The sequence below is a fragment of the Pseudorasbora parva genome, chromosome 7, assembly GCF_024679245.1.
Source record: "Pseudorasbora parva isolate DD20220531a chromosome 7, ASM2467924v1, whole genome shotgun sequence".
In the NCBI taxonomy this organism is placed as follows: Eukaryota; Metazoa; Chordata; class Actinopteri; order Cypriniformes; family Gobionidae; genus Pseudorasbora; species Pseudorasbora parva.
The window spans coordinates 10,999,747-11,020,051 of NC_090178.1; the positions used below are offsets into that span (position 1 = coordinate 10,999,747).

Below are 20,305 nucleotides of genomic sequence, written 5' to 3' on the forward strand. Positions count from 1 at the left end.
CGGTGCACGCTTTATTATACATCACAACTAAAGTAACATTTGAAAAACTCAGAGTCAGATATACGGACATTATTATTGACGTTACTACTTTATTAATAAAGTCATGTCAAGGCAGTTTACTTGCGTTGTTAGTTTACTGGTTTGCATGTAAACGGAGAAAACTGGTTATTTTAATAAGCTGATTTTTTTGGAGTTATCAGCTTACTGGTGTGCATGTAAAAGCACCCAAGGACAGTGGCCCTCCAGGACCGAGTTTGGCGACCCCTGATATAGTGCATGAATTGTACAGGCTACTTTCATCCTTTTTGGGGCTTGATAGCCACAGTTCCCATTTACTTTCATTGTATAGAAAAGAGTATGAGCATTCTGTCAAAAGTGATATGAGGTAAATGGATACCGACTTTTTTTTATTACTTCAGGATTCTTTTGTTATCTTTGTTCATGCCATTCTGCCAAACACATGTAATGATAATAATCGTAACAGACGTAGGTCATTGAGTTGCCAATTTTAGCTCCTCCACTTGATATCTTTGTCATTTTCTATTTTTCCTGCCAGCTCACTGCCATGGCTGATTATTGTAATTAGTGAGGACCAGGATGGGTTTTCACAGGCATGCAGCTCTGCATAGGACTGTTGTTTTGTAGCTGGTGTTTAGGGGAGTGTTGAGATAATGTGGGAGGAATGTTTAGTATTAGTCGTCCCACCTCCCCCCCTTTCAATATTGCTTGCTGTTGAATGTGTTGCTTTGTATCCACACCACTGATTTCTTCTAAATCTAAGTAAGGCTCTGTTTTGCATCTAAAACCATTTAATTGCCATCAGAGACTTAATTTAGATTTAATGATGTGCTTTTGAGACCTTTGACCCCAGTGTGTATGGAAGTCAACAGTGACTCTGTTTATGTCAGGTTGGGGAAACACATTGATGCACATCAGATAAGTGATTTTGCTTCAGATAAGTGATGAGTAATTTTGTGTCTGAAAAATTTGCAAGATGTTTTCAAGAGCTGTTGTGGCTAACAAAGTGTTTACTTGAGTCTCATTCTCCCATGCGCAAAGACAAGCGTGTGAAATTGGTGTAGACACAGCAGGCGTTTGAACAGACCACACATGTGTTCACACACTTCCCACCCTTACACTATGAGCTTTCCCTGCACAACAGCCGGCTGAATGAAGTTAGGTTCAAATTGCTTGTTTTTTTCTTCTCTTTTTGACATCATTCTTGTGACGCATGTAGGATCTGCTTCCCAGAAATCTGCCTTCAACACAAAAACTCAAGGATGGGTGGCAGACTTAACTTTTAAGCTCCTTAAAGCACACCAGAAATAGTTAAGATGTTATTTATGTCTTTGTCAAAAGCACATCCGTTTTCTTGCACAGTTTGTTCACCATATCAGATTGAGTTTTGGAGGGCTGCTCTGCTAGGATATGTGTATTGAAACATGAGAGCACGTCATGTTTTACTCAAGGGGTTTGGTTTTAAAAAACCTGCCTCCATGATACTGGAGTGTCATGTTTATTCCCCCTATAAACCTAACCCTAACTAAATCTATAGTAATTACATATTGTTAATTAATATTACTCCGTACAATGTAATGTTAAATAAAGTATAACAAAAGTTTGTATTTTTTTTGATAATTTAATAACAAGTTTAAATGTAATATTTATCAAATCTCAAAATGAATATACATTTGTCATACTGTACATTAAAATATTGTGATGCTTAAATGTGCTCGTAGCATTAAAAATGATACAAAAAGCATTTTTATTTTATTTTGTATTATTAATTATACACAATTAGTGGATGGAGTCCATGTGTTTTGGCTAGATTTTGTGCACCATTGTGCATTTGTTTGCAGTTTGTTTAATTTTTGTTTTTGCGCATTGAAATGTGGTTCAGGAAGTGCTTGACTCTAAGATAGGCATTTCAGACAATGAATAATTCAGCTTGTGTATCTGGAACATTGTTTGTATGTTGTATTTGATAGGGCTATAACGGTGGCAGTTTTTGACCACTGCAGTAAACTTTGTGAGAGAGGTACTTTGTGAGGTGAGCCAATTTAAGCTTTATGTTTTCAATCTGGTCAACTAATTTTTCCACGAATTTAACAATAGGCTTATTGCATTATATTCTACTGGACATGGAATCTCTTATTTATTTTCCCAAATCTTGGGAGACATAAATGAAGTATCTCGTTCAGCATGAATGTTATGTTTCCATGGCTGCGGGGTAATATTTAATTGCGAACCTAGTATTTATTTAGTAAATAAAGTGTTATGCTTCACCCGTTATAATATCCACGTTAAACAGCATTCACATACCGCCGGTGCTGGTGGTGCGGTTGTCATGTTCACCGGCACAGCCCTAGACCACCGTGGTGGTAAAAAAAAACTGCTACCATCACAGTGTTTGATCTCTTCTTCTTCTTGTCCATAATGTCTTTAAAAGGGTCTCCTCTCACATGCAGTACCTGACAGGTGGATAATGTCTTTCTCTTTATAGGTCACAGGGCAGTTTACGTGGGCGTACATGTACCTTTAGGAAGACAAAGCAGACGTAGACATCGCCACCGCGGGCACAAGCACCATCGGAAAAGGAAGGACAGAGGGTCTGAGCGAGAGGACGGGAGAGACTCACCACCATACGGTAAGAATAACAGTCTAGAATGTCTCTATGCAGCTAATTTTCATGAATTTTTAAAAATAATTTCCTGTTTAGTCCTGTTTAATTGTCTAAGTATCTTGACTCATTAGCCTCTCTCACTCATGCCTGCAGACACTCCCTCACAGAGGGTCCAATTTATCCTTGGCACCGAGGATGATGATGAGGAACACATTCCTCATGACCTCTTCACTGAGCTCGACGAGCTGTCCTTCCGTGATGGAAACGCTTACGAGTGGAAAGAGACAGCCAGGTGAGGACACAAAATGAAGCCTGAGAGTGCATTGGGTGTTCTTGTGTGTACTGGTTTATTGTAAACTGCTATACTATATATATTGGCGGAAAATTAATAATCAGCTGATAGCTGACACTAAATAAATAAATATATAATGAAGTTATTAAATATGTCATGGAATGTTGTACAATGAATAAAAGTACTATGAAATGCAAGCATAAATAAATAAGGCACAAAAAAATTTAAGACTAATTTATTGATTGAAATGTTTCATTGTGTTCAGTTATTTTATATTTATTTCGTGTTTCATGAAGTTTTTCATTTTAAGACATATTTCAGGTGATTTAATCTCCTTTTTCATGTTAAATGAAAAAAAAGTCCTTATTTATTTGTTTCTACATTTTATTTTATTTATTACAACATATAATATAATTATATATTTATTTTTTTAATTTAGTCACTCCATAATAAAGAGGAATTTGACATTATTTCCAAAAAGTTGTCAATGGATCATGTGCATTTTTTGATTGATGATATAAAACATCGGATTGAGCCCTGTCAATGTTGAGTTTCCAGACCAAACATCTTGATGTGGGTCTGGCTTGTCAGGCTATTAAAACGCAATAAAATTGTTTATCATCATTTGTTATATTTTATATGCCCCATTATATTAACCAGTGTCCACCCAGTTCTCTAGACATGGACTTCAGCTTTGACAAATTTTAAAATGTCTGAAAGTCGTTGTATTTGAACACAAAAACAGCCTATCAAACCAAGTGGCATCGGCAACTAATGCTAGACCTTTTATCTGAACACTTTTTGTAGCCATTTTTACAAAGACTTTAAAAGGACATTTTTGTATGTTGTATTTTGCTCTCAAGTTCACCACAGGTATAGTTCATTACATAAACCATGGACAACCTTAACAATTTTCCACCGTAAAGTGATAAAATTGTCTTAATACTTAGTCATCTTAATATATTATTTGTTGTAGGTGGTTGAAGTTTGAGGAGGACGTAGAGGATGGAGGAGAACGCTGGAGTAAGCCCTATGTGGCCACGCTTTCCCTGCATAGCCTGTTTGAGTTACGGAGCTGCATTCTCAATGGCACAGTCATGCTGGACATGAGAGCAAACACCATTGAGGAGATAGCAGGTAACATTTGACTGTTAGATAAACCCTCATATCTCAGCATTAACACAATGAACGTCTAAAAAATGATGGTCTCTTTCTGCTCCCAGACATGGTTTTGGACAACATGGTGGCATCCGAGCAGCTAGATGAGAGTTTGAGGGAGAAGGTGCGGGAAGCCATGATGAAGAGACATCACCACCAGAACGAGAAGAAGCTCAGCAATCGCATCCCACTCGTACGCTCCTTCGCCGACATAGGCAAGAAACATTCAGACCCGCACTTGCTTGAGAGGAATGGTGAGACTTTTTGCTGTGCTTGATTCTTTCTAATATTTACTCAAAATAATTGAATTCTCTTAAATCCAATACTTACTGATCCTTTGTTCCCACTCAAAAACAAGAAATGGAGGAAAGTAGGTGTGCATAGGGTCCTTGTGCCTGTGGACAGCAGTTGTTAAATTTGCCTGGCAGGGAGTGTATGTGACTAGATGGTCAGTTCCTTCAGTGCTAAAAGCATTGAGTTGCACTGTGAAGTGCATGGCACATTTTATTGACTGATTTCAGGCCATCACTGTGTGCTGTTTTGGTTGCATTTCCAGTCTTTACTCACTCCAAAAACGTTCTCAATTAAGAGATAAAGCAATGGTGTTGTCATTGTCAAGGCCTGTTCCACAAGAAATGCTTGAACCTGCTTTGTGTCAAAACAGCGGTGCAATTATGGTTTATTATGGTACATTATATATTTCGTTATATTTTATAAAAATGTATTTATATCGTCTTGACGTCTAATTTTCATGAGTAGTGACATCATATACCATTTAAAAGTTTGGGGTCGGTAAGATTTTTAAAATAATTTTTCATAGAATTCTCATATTGAAATATGAAAAAGTATTATGAAACATTGTTTTTTTTTTTCAGGATTCTTTGATAAATATAAAGTTAAAACAGCATTTATATGAAATGGATCTCTGCTTTTACTTTCTATTAATTTAATGCATCCTTGCTATATTCAAATATACATTTCTTAATGTAATTAGTTACTGACCCCATAACTTTTGAACGGTAGTGTGCTTGCATAGAAATGGTGATTTACGTTTAGAAGAACTCAAAGGCCAAAATGTATATATTTTTTAAACTGCTTGGATCATATGGATGCTGCATGTTTTTGTCATGGCATATTTGGAGCTAGCTTCAAACTCAGCATACAAAACTAGGCTCTGTTTTTCTGCTGCTTCTGTGAAACACTGAGTTGAGTGTGGGTTCTGTGATGTTTACAACCAAAAAATAAGCTAGTAGGATTTATTCAAATTACGATCAGCGTGTGATGGTCATGTCTCTGGGTTTTGAATCGTGACTGATTTGCACTTTCCGTTCATGCTACCATCTCACTTCCTCACTTCATTCTAACCTTTCCAACTCTCTCATCTCAACATTTTTGCTTTTATTTTATTCAACAATGTTATTTTATTCCATCTGCAGTGTGTTTACTTTGTTTTCCTCTCTTCATACTTTTCCTCATCCTTTGACCTCCTGCATCAGGGGAGGGTCTCTCTGCCTCCCGTCTGTCCCTCCTTAGACGTTCCTACTCCACCTCCACTCCCCCCAGCTCGCGCCGTCCCTCCAGAGATTCCCGCAGTTCCCGTTCCTCCATCATTCTCAACCAGCTTCTGCCCAGTGCCAACTCCACCCCTTCCGCCACCCCCAACGGCTCCCCTTTCGCCACCCCTCAAAACACCCCCCCTACCGCCCACCGCGCTTCTTCATCTCTCCGCTCCCCAGGACCCTCTCAGCAGGGGCCTGAGCTGCTGGTGGTGCGGGGAGAGCGAGAGGACATTCCAGAGGTCGTGGTGTTCCCGCCCGAGGAGGAGGAGGAACCACCGCAGTCACAGTCTTTCACCACTCAGGATGAGAAGGTGGTTCATGACCCGGCCAGGCTGGCACAGCTATTGTCCTTACCTCAGTCAGGCAAATATCCAGCCCGTCAGCATGATGTGTCTCCTGCATGATATATTTGCTCAGCCTCTCACACTCTTTGTTTGAGTCCAAAACAAATAATAATTACATGTGATAAAAAAGTAATGTTCTACACTAAGTAGCTTAAAGTAGCAATAGGCATTTTGAGTATTCTGTTTTTGATTATGGCAAATACAACATACACTACTATTTTAATAAACTACTAAACTTTTTTAATTTCATATTATTCATTAAGAAACTGATTCTTCTATTCAGCATGGCTGCATTATGTCAAATACTGTTTTAAATCAATGCTGTTTTAAAAAAAGAAAATCTTTCTATTCATCAAATAATGATACACTGTATCATGTGACACTGTATTAATGCATCAAATACAGCTGTGCTGTCACTTAAATTATGTTTTAAACCATAATACAATAGAAAGCAGTTAACTTTTTGAACAGTAATGTATGTTGTTTTTATTGTATTATATAAAATGAATAATGTAATTGTAAACCTGAAACCTCTCACCAAAAGCTCGCTAAACTCAAACTTCAGCAGGTAAATTGCATGTGTGTGTGTGTGTGTGTGTGTGTGTGTGTGTGTGTGTGTTAAGCTTAAATTTTAACCATAAAATACTTATACATATTCATTAATTATAAACCCAAACCTGGATTCATATGAAATCAATTGTATGTATCAGTAAATACATTTTTTTTAAATGTTGAAGAAAACTAGAAAGAAAAACACATCCAAACAATCTGATTATCTAATGCATGCTATTTTCATCGCATTGCTTCCAACACACTCTCTCTCATTCTCTCCTGTCTCTTTCTGACCTGTCTCAGTCACACTCTTCCCTCTGTCACCCTGATAATTATTTGAATGTCTTCATGTCCCCACGTTTTACGAGTTTCACCTTGTCCAGTCAATCAGCTGTTTAAGGAGAGTTATATTTCCCTGAGAATACACGCATGCATACAGAACATCCAGTAACAGCACATGCAATTCTCATACAGTGGTTCAGATATAAGTGTTCTCTTTGATCTTTTATATAGACTATTTAAGCATCCTTCTATAATGTCATGAACTACAGTGGCCTTAAAAGCTATTTATATTTGCTCTCTAACATAGTGTTATTTGGAAAGGTTTTTGACTAAATGTCTAGCATAATTGGGGTGATCATCAAATATTTTAAATGTAATGATCAACCCAATTATGCTAGACATTTACTCAAAAACTTTTCTAAATACCACGGTGTGACTTGCAATGCAAGCTTATGGGAACTTTTATTTGTATTATTAATACTACTGTCTGGGTTCGTTAAAGCTCTAGCTAGAAACCAGATCAATAAATCAATCACCACAAATTAAGCACACTATGAAGGTTGGTAGTACCTCACATTTATTACTAAATGATGTCATGCTGAGGAGCAGAATGTTTCCTGTGACAACATAGGCCATTGGCCTCTTGCAATACACTTATGCCAAAAATGTAAACCGAGCCTGTTGAAATGGGAGTGGGTGATGTCATGGAGTGGCTCCATGTTTTACATTGCTGCGTTCATGTTGGCAGAGTGTGCAGCTCGCGTGCTCGCAAACCTCCGTTCTGAGTGCCTGACCAGGCCGTAGCAAGGAGGCAGTGACATTAAACAATTGCGATGACTGATTTGTCCGTTCCATGTGTTTACAGGGATGGCCATAGAAGGAGGGTCTTTTTGCTCCCTTTATTTTTAAGTTTGCATGACGTCAAGCGGCAGGCTCAGATAGCAGGACAGCTTGTTTCCACGAAATGTCATCCCAGGCCTACGCAGTTTTACAGTACCTCTTTATGGATATTGGGAGAGGGTTTTCAATCGCTCTGCTGTGTGAAGCTAAAATCCTCACACAGAAGCCAGGAACAGTTTGCTTAATGCTCTCCTTAAATGAACTCACCCTGTCATTCCGTAATTTTGTATTTATTTCTATCCAACAAAATCTGTGGGTTGGAAAATCTTAAAGACCACTTTCTAAATGTTTGAAATTCAGCCTTGCAGCATAGCATCCATGAGCGCAAACACTGTTGTGTGATGTTATGCAGAAAGCATGTGACCTGCTCTGCATGTTCACACTCTAGGCCACACAATGAGTGTGCGGTTAACCTTCCCGGCATATTGAAGCAGTCACAAACACACATCTAACACGGTCCTCCACCACTTTCCTCTTTTCTCATCCCAACAGGTCTCCTTGCATCCCCCCAGTCGGCCCCAGGGAGCCTGGAGAACAGTAAGCTCAGTGAAAGCCGAATGAACGGCGCTGGTGGCAGCCGGGAAAACAGCACTGTGGACTTTAGCAAGGTGAGCTTCCTCTGCAACACATCCTCCTGCTGTGGCTAGGCATCACTTAAAAGAAAAGTTCAACAAAAATTACATTTGTCATCATTTTCTCATCAAGTTTTCACTTGATCACTCAAGATCTTAGACAGGAATGTTCATGCTATTTTCCATGCAACTAAAGTGCGCAGTGACTAGAGGCTGCCAAGCTTATTTATATTACTCAATATTAAATCCATGCAGTTTCAAAATAATTTCCAGATGATCATGAGACCCACTTTATTTCTAGTTCACCTACCTATTGTCATTTAGCTCTTATAAAAGAAAATAGACCATGGCGTGTATCATTTTTTAAATTCCTGTGATTCATAATAAGCCTGTATGTTGAATAATTGTCGGATATGAAAGATTGTTTTACCTGGTTTAATATATTTTAACAGCACTGTGAATGATGTTTTGTGTAATTTTAAGCACTTTTGAACTTTTAAGGTGAATGGTTTCTTAGGGCTGAACAGTAATCAAAATAAAACTTTAATATAAGTGCAATTTATGTAAATAAATATAGGCACTGTGCGTTTCAGAGTGAATTGTGGCACAGTGTTAATTTGGGAATGCAACATAGGCCAACCGTTTCTTCTCATTACAAATCTTTTTTGGGGGACCTGATGGGATGAAATGAGAGGAAAATAGCTTTAAGTGTTCCAAAATAAAAGCATGAGGGTTTAACTTTAGCTAAATAATAATTTTAATAATAATAATAATACAAATAAATAATTATTAATCACAATATGTTGTGCAACTATGCAGCAAACCTTGAGCTCTTAAAAACACATTTTAAATCAGAATTTAAATCAATGTTTTTATTTTTAAAATCCCAATTAGATTTTTTCCCCTTTTTTTCCCCCAAAAAATGTTCAGCCCTAGGTTGTTGTTTTTTATTCAGTCTCAGAGAATGACCATTATCTTGTTATCTGCTTTAAAATAGTTATCCATATCATGCAAAATAACTGTTTCAGAGGGATTGTTTTCACCGCTAACTCTTTTATTTAAATGTCACAAAAGGTCATAAGGGAAAGATGGAGGGCACAAATGCATGGACGATGGTGCAAAAAGATTTTAAAGTGGACCTCAGTGCAATATCTTTATAGCATTTTTAAAATGCATCAAATTACCTTTAAGTTTAAGTAAAGGTATGAGATCGTTCTGAACATAAGTCTCATGAAAGATTGCAGATATATTCAGAGCACTGAACACTCTCCATGTCTGTCTGGTTGGTATCAGGACAGCCAAACCTCTTTTCACTGTAGTTGCAGCTCTCTGGGAAGGGGCAGCAAAAGGCCTACAGTAAGTCTCTACATCATTATAACTCTTCCAGTGTGTCGTCATCGAGTGCTTCATGAGGTTGTGTTTGTGCCTTTGGTCTTCTGTGATGTGTTCTTGAGTGGTTAACCATGTTTTGATTACTGTACTGTGTGTCGTGATAAATGATGTTTGAAGTGTCTTGTGAAAAGGAACAATGTTTCTGTTTTGATATTGCAGTATTTCACAATGGTTCTGCCTAAATCTATGTCCTTAATATGGGACCTTCAAACAGGCTGTCATTTTATTTACAATATCCTAGTGGGATGTTAACACAGTCCAAAATAGTGGTTGACAAATAGTGTTTTAAAACTATAAACTGCTGTTCATTTTTAATTTGTTTTTCTTCACAATACATCTACAGTAGATATTTATGTAGTAGTAGTGCATGCTATAAACCTAGAACCTAGAATAATTAGAATAGAATGCATTAACTAATGTTAATAATTTAAAGCTTATTTTAAAGTGTCTTCAATATTATAATTTTTTGCAAATGAACTGAAATTAGTTTTTTACTACACATTTATTTACTTGCTTGTATTCAATAAATTGTTTTTAATTTGTTTTATGTCCATTATCATTGAGACAATGCTGAATTGTATTGTAGCTATTTGTAGCCAGTAGTGGGACACAAAGTGACAAAGAAAGCAAGCCAATATTTGTGGTCTCTACTTGAAGTTGCTATTGAAACTTAGAGAAGTATTTGTTTAATCATATTCTCACGGTCATTGTTTCATTATGACAGCTTTGTTTCAAAATAACACTGAAACCCTAAACTGAAATGTGATTGAAACCTGTTTTTTAACGAATGTCCACTTGTCTTGGAAGAAGTTAAACAATGTTTTTTAGGTGTTAAAAGCACCTGGGTTCATTTGATAGCTTATTTTGATTTTGCAGTTGATCCTGTACTTCAGATGATGTCCTGTTTTGTTAAGAGTTAGGTGACATCTTTCCGTGAATACTGATCCTGGTTAGAAAAACGTGACTCGCTAAGAGAAAAAACATTTCTCCAGACTGAACTGATCTATATTCTGCTGTCCTGTGGATTTTGAAATATCCCTTTTCTCTCATATGTCATTGGTTTGGTATATTACCTGGTTGTGTAATTGTTGCTTTTGTTCATTGTCAATGGTTTATCATGAATTGTTTCTCAAGATTTATTTTTGTCTGTGATTTATAGTCCATGTGAAAAGTGTCATTGATAACCATGTTAAACTGGCTTAACCAGAGTTTGGCTGAAATGTATTTCCTGAAGACTTGAAACCTTTTAATTATTGACTGGTATGATTTACCGGTCCAATTTTTGCTAAAGTGTGGAATTTGGTTTAGAGCCCAAAGTACAGTAATACATTTGAAATGAAAACACATACAATCTACTCGTCTTAACTGCAAATATATGCACTCTTTTAATTCAGCCAACTGGTCATGACGTATCGATCTTCTACTAGTCACACGTCTTCATGTGATGTGAATGCGCAGGTCAGAGTATTTCCGTGAGACCGTAGGGTTTCCCATTTGTCATTTTAGGTATTAGAAGTGTGTATATGTTTCCTTTGCTTTTCTATGTCAGCCCCAAAACTGTAGTTTGACCAAGGTTTTAACAGGCGTTACACTTTTTTTTGCTAACTTAGAGCAGGCTTGTCTACAAGCAGATTTGTTTTCGCATTTGCATGCATTTCCAGTCTGACACATTCGCATGCGTATGAATGGAAGTCAGTGGAACAAAATGTGTAGGGTGACCGCCCCTGTATACTTTGCTCTTTATGCTGCCTTCATGTGCTTTTGGAAATTTCCCAACTCCCACTTCCGATGTTGTGATTAACGAGCTCATCACATTCAAGTGCTTTGTTGTCATAAAGAACAGGAATCATAAAAGAGACCAGGTTTATTTTTGCCTTTTCATTGAAAAAATCGTATTAAAGCCAAAGATTATATTTAGCGTCCCATTCACTGACAAAAATATAAACATTCATGCGGTATCTAGATAGTCAGCTCGCTGACAATTCTGGAATTTTTTGTATAAAACATACAGTGCTTCGAATTATTATTTATATATGTAAATATACACTATTTTACCCACAAAACAAGGCGATGTTAGACTACCAGTCACAGCAGTAATCGTTCTCCCCTCTGCCATGTTTAAAGTTTGTGGCACACCCAACTCAAGATCTTGGGTATCAAAATGATCCTTGACCTTCCCAGTGGTAAATACAACTTGAAAGGTGGTTCATGTCCAATTCTTAACTGGTAAATTTGTATTTACGATAATCTTGATCGCAGGTGAAGGCAGCAATACTCCAACTGCCCCATTTATGAGGTTCACAAAAAAACACATGAATGTCTTAGGTCGGCACTATGTACCTGATCTTCTTATCTGTACCTTCTACTTATCTGTACTCTTAAGGTGGACATGAATTTCATGAAGAAAATTCCTCCAGGCGCTGAGGCTTCAAATGTTTTGGTGGGGGAAGTTGATTTCCTTGAGCGTCCAATCATTGCCTTCATTCGTCTCTCACCTGCTGTTCTTCTCACTGGACTGACTGAAGTTCCTGTTCCAACAAGGTAGCGCTTAAGCACCCCTAAAAACATGACATGCATATACATAAATAATAATACCCCCTTTACCCTAGGGTGTACATGGTCTGCAACAATGCTTAGGTAGGTGGTACATGTCAAAGTAACATCCATATTAATGGAAGGACTCAAGGTTTCCCAGCAGAACATTGCCCAATGCATCACACTGCCTCCGACGGCTTACCTTCTTCCCATAGTGCATCCTGGTGCCATGTGTTCCCCAGACACACGCACCCGGCCATCCACGACACGTCATGTAAAAGAAAATGTGATTCATTAGGCCACCTTCTTCCATTGCTCCGTGGACCAGTTCTGTTGCTGATGTTCCCACTGTTGCTGCTTTCAGGGCAGGGGTCTCTTATTATGGTTGGCATAGTATGTGAAGCCTTTTGTGCAACATTTTGCTGCAGTTTTATTTATTTCCTCAATTTATTTACAGATTTCTCTTCTTGCTCTTGGGACCTTTCGGCAAAGGGGGCCAATACCACGAGATTGGCAGGTCTATAGCTACTTTAATGACAGATGAGGTGAGGCATCTACTCTAAACAAGGCTGTATGTCTTAGATTGCGTTCCTGTAGCTCAGGACAGTAGACCTGTTCCTAGCAACGCCAAGGTTGTGGGTTCAATTCCCAGAAAATGCATGAATTGAAAAATGTATACCATGATTACAATGCGAGTATCTGTCAAATGCGTAAATGTTAATATAATTTTATTTGAATGAATACAATGCTGTGAAAGAAAAAATACTGTCCATTCAATAATAAGTTGTAGTGTCTTAAGGTTATAGGGCATGTCTAATATTTACAACCTTTGCATCCCTCAACCTTTGCGTTCACGCCATGTCGTAATTACCATAACAATTCTGAACTGAAAGGCCTTCACAATCAAAGGCTTGTAGAACTTGTAATTACAACATGTAAAATTTTCAGAGAGCTATGACTTGTACCACAGGATCGCTATACCACCTGACCACTGCAGATTTAAGGTGTGATCGACTTGTTGTGGCGCTGTGCAGACCAGTTGTATGACATCAAAGTACCGTAAGAGCGTTATAGAGATTTATTTACTGTAATTATGATATGGCGTGAATGCATGAATACATTTTTTTTGCTTGGTTAAACCTTTTTTTTTAAAGGTTTTGTTCTTAATTTTAACCACTATCCGGGACCCGAACTCTGGTGCCCCAAAGCACTGTGGCACTTATGTTGTAGCACTGCCCACAAGGATATGGCTCCGACCTAAGTTAAACAATTGATGACGTTACACAACAGTTCAGCTTATTGTCCAATTATTTAATGAAAACGAGATTGTGAGGTTTCAAAAGTCTGTCATTAAATAACATCATTATTAAATATTGCATCTACCCAGACAAAAGTCCATAAAGATTAGGATAAAGTATCCCTGCTCTAAGCCTTCAGTAGCATTTTAATAGTGTTGTTTAGAATTTACACTTCTGATCAAAAGTTTGGGATCAGTACATTTAAAGGGGTGGTTGCATGCGATTTCACTTTTTTAACTTTAGTAAGTGTGTAATGTTCCTGCTCGAGCATAAACAGTATCTGCAAAGTTACAGCGCTGAAAGTTCAATGCAAACAGAGATAATGTCTTTTAAAGTTTATTGCCTACAAAAACGGCCGGTTTGGACTACAACAAGCTTCTTCCCAGGTTAGTGACATCATAAACCCTTGCTAGTCAGCGCAGATGTGACTTCTGCCCGTAAAGGTAAGGGGTGTGGTGTTTCTGGACAACCTGTGTTTGGCACTTAAAATACATGAAACTACTGTAACAGATTCAACCGGCGCTCTGGTGGAGTTAAATAGTCTGTAATCGGTGCTCTTGGGAAAGGGAAAAGACGAATACATACATGTGTATACATCCATACATGAAACTACTTTTGGCCATCTAACCAATCTGAGACCATTGCGTTTTTCGGAGGGATGGGCTTCATAGAAGCAGGAAGCAAACGAGCCGTTCAAAGGACAGTGGAGACAGTGGTATGGAATAAAGGTAAAATATAAGAAAAATACAGCGTTTTAAAAAAAAGTATTAAGACATGTTATACTGCAACCACAACCAAGCCTAGAAAAAAAAGACAGAACCACCCCTTTAAAAGAAAAATAGTAATAGTACTTTTATTCGGCAAGGATGCGTTAAATTGATCAAGAGTGACCATTGACATAATGTTACAAAAGATTTCTATTTCAAAGAAATGGCTCTTTAAACTTTCTATAAATCAAATAATAATTTGACAATAATAAGAAATGCTTCTTGATCACTAAATTAACATATTAGAATGATTTCAGAAGGATCATGTGGCAGTGAAAACTAGAGTAATGATGCTAAAAAAAGGAGGTTTGCATCACAGGAATAAATTACACTTCATTTGTTATAATATTTCGTAATATCACTGTTTTCTACTGTATTTGTGATCAAATTATTGAAGCCTTCGTAAGCAAAAAATACTTATTTCAAAATTAAAACCCAAACTTTTGATCTGTATTGAAAGAAATTACATTATTGGAGACTTTACTCAATCATGTATTTATAATTGCATGATAATAGCATGTTCATGTCTTCTCTAACACCTTGACAGATCTTTCATGATGTAGCGTACAAAGCCAAAGACAGGAATGACCTTCTGTCCGGCATAGACGAGTTCTTGGACCAGGTGACAGTGCTGCCTCCAGGAGAATGGGACCCCACGATACGAATTGAGCCGCCAAAGAGTGTCCCATCTCAGGTAATCATCTGGATTTGGGGATATTTTAGAGTAGTGATTATGGCTCTGAAGTGGTAACAAGAAGGTTGTTGGTTTAAACTCTGCAAGAAGCCAGCAATCAGGGCTGACAGGTTGCTGTTGTTGCTCCTTTTGGCCTCTTATATTTTGTTATTTCAATTTCCTGGCTGCAGGAGAAGAGAAAGATGCCTTCCATGCCAAATGGCTCTGCTCCACTATCAGAGATTATTAATGAAGAGGAACACCACACTGGACCTGAACTCCAGAGGACAGGACGGTCAGAGCTAGTCCAATCTTCACTATTTACATACTGCATATACTTTTGCACACATCATCCATATTCTTTTTGAGTTTGTCAATAAAAGTATCTATGTTTTTAGATTCATATGAGGCTCAAATCATATTAAAATAAATATTTATAATGCCCTAGATATGGCCGATCGGTTTATATAAGTTACATACTTTGACGTGCTGTGGTCTTGCATTGAGCCATTAAGGTATCTGGACCTTAAGGACATGGGGATGAATGTGTGTCAAAGCTGAACCCTGCTGAACACAGTATTAGAGAGAGAGAGAGAGAGAGAAGGGGGTAATGTTGGATTTACTTAAGTCTCTTTTGATGAAGGAGGATCTTATTAAACGCGCATTAGGTGGAGGGGGGTAAAAATGTTTTTATGGTGCAAATTTTCTAAGCCTTTCATGTCGGAGGTATTGAAGGCTATTAAAGAGTATATTTAACAGTGGCGCCACTCCTTTGATGTGCAGCTTGAGTGGCCGGCCAGAGACGGTTTTGTAAGAGAGCCTTCCATTAAGATGTGTTTTAAAAGCCCCAAAGCATTCTGAAAATACAGCACACCCAAACAGCCATTAGAACAAAATGAGAAACCCTTCTATCATTTTAAAATGTATTTCCTAATTTTATTTCCAATAATGTAGTGACTTTACATTGTTTAACTGCACTGTCATAACCAACAGTAATTATTTTCTGTTTTATTATGATTGAGTGTATGCATACATATAAATAACTATTATCAAGCATAGCGTTAGTTCTGGCAGGTCATGTTAGTCTTTGGTACTATCAGCTGCTATTGTGTTTCTCCAGAGCTCATTTACCCTCCTCCACCCCAGCTCCTCTGCTTGTCCAGTTAGGATTTGGTATTCTAATTCCCCTTGAATCAGACAAAAAATCCTGAATTATTTTGTACATTTAATATGAACATTTATGATATCTGTAATACTGATGTTGGTTCTGTTCTGTTTACCCTAAGGGAGTTATTTCTGCTCTCCCTGCTCTTATCCATGCTAGGCTGCATGGATGCGCAGGGAGTTCTTGCCCAGAACGGAACCATACCGCCAATCTATGCTAATAGTCAATCAATCATATTTGACGTTAGTGGTCCTGACAGAAATTACTATTATCGTTTGTTGACATATTCAAATTATTGTTTAACTCACTGCAGTTTTAAATATAACCTGGTTGAATTTTCTTGCTATTTCTTTTCCTTTTAACACAGGATATTTGGTGGTCTGGTGCTAGATGTGAGGCGGAAAGCTCCGTTCTACTGGAGCGATGTAAAGGACGCTTTCAGCCTGCAGTGTTTAGCTTCCATCCTTTTCCTCTATTGTGCCTGCATGTCCCCCGTCATCACCTTCGGAGGCCTTCTGGGGGAAGCCACCAAAAACAACATAGTGAGTCAGACTTGTAGACTTGGAAAGATCAGTGGAGGATTAAAGCTCTGAGCGATGCCCTTCCCTGTGCCTTCAAAATTTAATTTCTACCTCCACAGAATGCCGTTTTCTTTGCTTGAAACTCTCCCACAGTTTGATGACAGTCCTTTTGTCTGTGTTTGTTTTAGAGTGCCATTGAGTCTCTGTTTGGAGCTTCACTGACCGGTGTGGCCTTCTCTCTGTTTTCTGGTCAGCCTCTCACTATCCTGGGCAGCACTGGGCCAGTTCTAGTTTTTGAGAAAATTCTTTTTACCTTTTGCAGGTGAGAGAGACTCCCTTTTTAATAGTCACAACGGTCCTTATTCTATACCTCAGGCATTATTCTCATATTTTAGAATTTGAATCTGGGGCAGTAAGTGACTTACTGGGGCAATTAGTAACTATATTTTAACAATTTATAAAATCGATTTTTATAAATATGGACAGAAACACTTTACAAATTATTGGCTTGTAACAAATGATTTTATACAGTTTTAAATGAAGTATGGAATGATAATACACTCAATGCTTGACGTTTCATCAAGGACCCATTTAAAAAGTTACAGTAAATAAAACTTTGTTCAGATGTCAGATATTGTTTCCTCTTAGGAAAGGCTGATTTTTAAACCATAGATACATTGGCGCCATCTATTGGTGCAGAAAAGAGTTGGTGCAGCACTTTGGAGATACAAGACACATTTAAGTTCTGCATAGCCTTATTTTTTTAACCCTACTTTTAATTCTAGTTTGAAGCATATTTGTGCAGCATTGCAATGCAAATATCAAAATGCATAATTTGCTTGGCTTGGTTCTTGTTTCTGTACTGAGGTTATAAGAACAATCCGCAGCGTTTCCCAGGTGTCAGTACGCACTTGCACCGCGTTTCATCTCACATCTGATGATGACGCATATTTAATATGGGTTGTAACTTGAAAAACGGTCTCTCTTTGTAAACTGTGTTCAATGCATGCGATTGCTGCCGTTTGATCAGTCATTTCGTCGTCATCACCCTGGATATATTCGCCATAAGACACGAATGAGAGCGCACGCGCTGTGCGAAGACAATATCTCTGCACTCATCCGAGAGCGCGCACACGTCTCACAGCGCGCAAATATTGAGTTCTCTTTCAAGTCTTGCGCTTGAACGGACAAAATCACACAAAAAGTATGTCAACATGTCCATCTTGATGAGTATCCAAGCAGATATAGTCTGAATATATGCCTTAAGTGAACTTTATACAATCGAGAAAGACGACGCATATCCCTACAGTATATTAGGTCTTAAAGGGGCAGCAACCTTTACTCTTTTTAATGTCAAAGAAAAGATAAGGACATCACTCACTACTTTTGATTGAATAGCTTGTGTAAGTTTAATAAGGATTAATCTTTAGTTTAAACAGTTAAATATGCAGTTATTTTACATTTAATTATTTATTCAATTTCTCTACCTAAAAACTAATGTTAGATCTACCTGAAAAAAACCTCAAAAACATTGTTCATTTTATCAGTATCTTTGCTCAATAGTATTTATTTGTGCTGCTGCTTGTATTTGTTATTTTTTCTTATTTTCTTTATTTTTATTAGTCCTTTATTCTCTGAACATAGCAAATACCGAACCATACTGAAACCGTGAACCTAAAATGTTATAAAACTGACCTGTGAGCAATCTGTACCATTACACCTCTAGTGTAACGTATGCGAGGGGGTGCCACAAAATGTTGAAAATTTTCGAATGTTGCTATGACTGACAAAAGGTTGGGAAACACTGCAGTAGAGGAATGTTATTAATTTTTTTATTTAGCAGATGCTTTTATCCAGAGCAATAATATAACATCTCTGTTTGTCTCTCTTCAGTGACTACGGTTTGTCCTACCTCCCTCTGCGCACTAGCATTGGCCTGTGGACGGCATTCCTGTGCCTTGTGCTGGTTGCCACAGATGCCAGCTCTCTGGTGTGTTATATAACGCGATTCACTGAGGAAGCCTTCGCTGCTCTCATCTGCATCATTTTCATCTATGAGGCCTTGGAGAAACTCTTCCAACTGGGGCATTTGTACCCTTTCAACATGCATGACAATTTGGACAACCTCACATTTTACACGTAAGGAAGTATTTAACTTGGTGTTTAAATGGACCATATATTCAGAGGATAGATTCAAAATAAACTTGCCTTTTTTTTCCCTCCCAGATGTCAGTGTTCACCTCCATCCAATACCACAGAGGAGATGGTACAGGCATGGAATCAGTCAGGGTTTACTCCTGAGATCATTAACTGGAGTGAGCTTAATGTGAAAGTATGCATTTCATTATTCAGACTACAGTTGAATTTTGTTAACTTATGAGTAAAAATATTATTAAAAGCGTTAACACATTTACTTAACAATTAAAATGTAATTATGTAAAATGGAACTTTTAATAAAAGTAAAACACTTTACATTTTTTGTTCTATAGAATTTCTTGGTCATCAAAGCTCAACATATTTAAAATATCACTTACATATTCAACACTATATGCACCGATTAGGCATAACATAATGATTTCCTAACATCATGTTGGTCCCCCTTTTGGTGCCAAAACAGCCCTGACCTGTTGAGGCATGGACTCCACTAGACCCCCAAAGGTGTGCTGTAGTATCTGGCACCAAGATGTTAGCAGCAGATCCTTTAAGTCCTGTAAGTTGTGAGGTGGGGCCTCAATGGATCAGACTTGATTTTTTAGCACACCCCACAGATGCTCGATTGGATTGATATCTGGGGAATTTGTAAGCCAAGTCAACGCCTTAAACTTGTGTTCCTCAAACCATTCTGGAACATTTTTTTGCTTCATGGCAGGGCGCATAATTCTACTGTACATGGGTGTACATGGTCTACAATAATGCTTAGGTAGGTGGTACATGTCAAAGTAACATCCATATTAATGGCAGGACTCAAGGTTTCCCAGCAGAACATTGCCCAATGCATCACACTGCCCTCACAAGGCCATCTTCTTCCATTGCTCCTTGAACCAGTTCTCATGCCTGATGTCGCTTTCAGGGCAGGGGTCAGCATGGGCACCCTGATTGGTCTGCGGCTATGCCCCCACAAACTGTGATGGACTGGATATTCTGACACCTTTCTATCAGAACCAGCATTAACTTCTTGAGCAATATGAGCTACAGTAGCTCGTCTGTTTGATTGGACCACACAGGCCACATGCATCAATGAGCCTTTGTCGCCCATGACCTGGCTCACCACTGTTCTTTCCTTGGAACACTTTTGACCACTGCAGATCGGGAACACCCCACAAGTGCTGCAGTTTTGGAGATGCTCTGGTCCAGTCATCTAGCCATCACAATTTGGCCTTTGTCAAACTACCCACAACTAACAGGCGCTGTGATGAAGAGATACAGTCAGTGGTCATGATTTTATGCCTAATCGGTGTGTACATGTGTGTATGTGTGTGTATATATATATATATATATATATATATATATATATATATATATAAAATAATATATATATATATATATATATATATATATATATATATATATATATATATATATATATATATATATATAATTCAACTAAACCATTTAATCTTAACATACAACCATAACAGACAACCATAATTTTACATTGCATTTGTAGCCATA

The 20,305-nt window shown here is 37.8% G+C and overlaps 1 protein-coding gene across 13 annotated transcripts in view; it reads left to right on the plus strand.

The window, feature by feature from the left end:
• Window positions 1–20,305, plus strand: part of slc4a7 (solute carrier family 4 member 7) — a 53,449-nt gene that overhangs the window by 22,682 nt on the left and 10,462 nt on the right. For 5 of the 13 annotated variants that reach the window (XM_067448100.1, XM_067448097.1, XM_067448096.1 and 2 more), the window contains exons 3-17: window positions 2,504–2,647; window positions 2,777–2,915; window positions 3,892–4,052; window positions 4,139–4,327; window positions 5,570–5,995; window positions 8,203–8,318; window positions 9,576–9,638; window positions 12,058–12,215; window positions 12,667–12,754; window positions 14,822–14,968; window positions 15,139–15,242; window positions 16,480–16,654; window positions 16,822–16,955; window positions 18,527–18,772; window positions 18,860–18,965. In XM_067448100.1, coding sequence (XP_067304201.1) covers window positions 2,504–2,647; window positions 2,777–2,915; window positions 3,892–4,052; window positions 4,139–4,327; window positions 5,570–5,995; window positions 8,203–8,318; window positions 9,576–9,638; window positions 12,058–12,215; window positions 12,667–12,754; window positions 14,822–14,968; window positions 15,139–15,242; window positions 16,480–16,654; window positions 16,822–16,955; window positions 18,527–18,772; window positions 18,860–18,965 — 2,396 coding nt within the window. The remainder of the gene's footprint in view (window positions 1–2,503; window positions 2,648–2,776; window positions 2,916–3,891; window positions 4,053–4,138; window positions 4,328–5,569; window positions 5,996–8,202; window positions 8,319–9,575; window positions 9,639–12,057; window positions 12,216–12,666; window positions 12,755–14,821; window positions 14,969–15,138; window positions 15,243–16,479; window positions 16,655–16,821; window positions 16,956–18,526; window positions 18,773–18,859; window positions 18,966–20,305) is intronic. The other 8 variants (XM_067448103.1, XM_067448094.1, XM_067448104.1 and 5 more) reach the window with 5 other exon arrangements.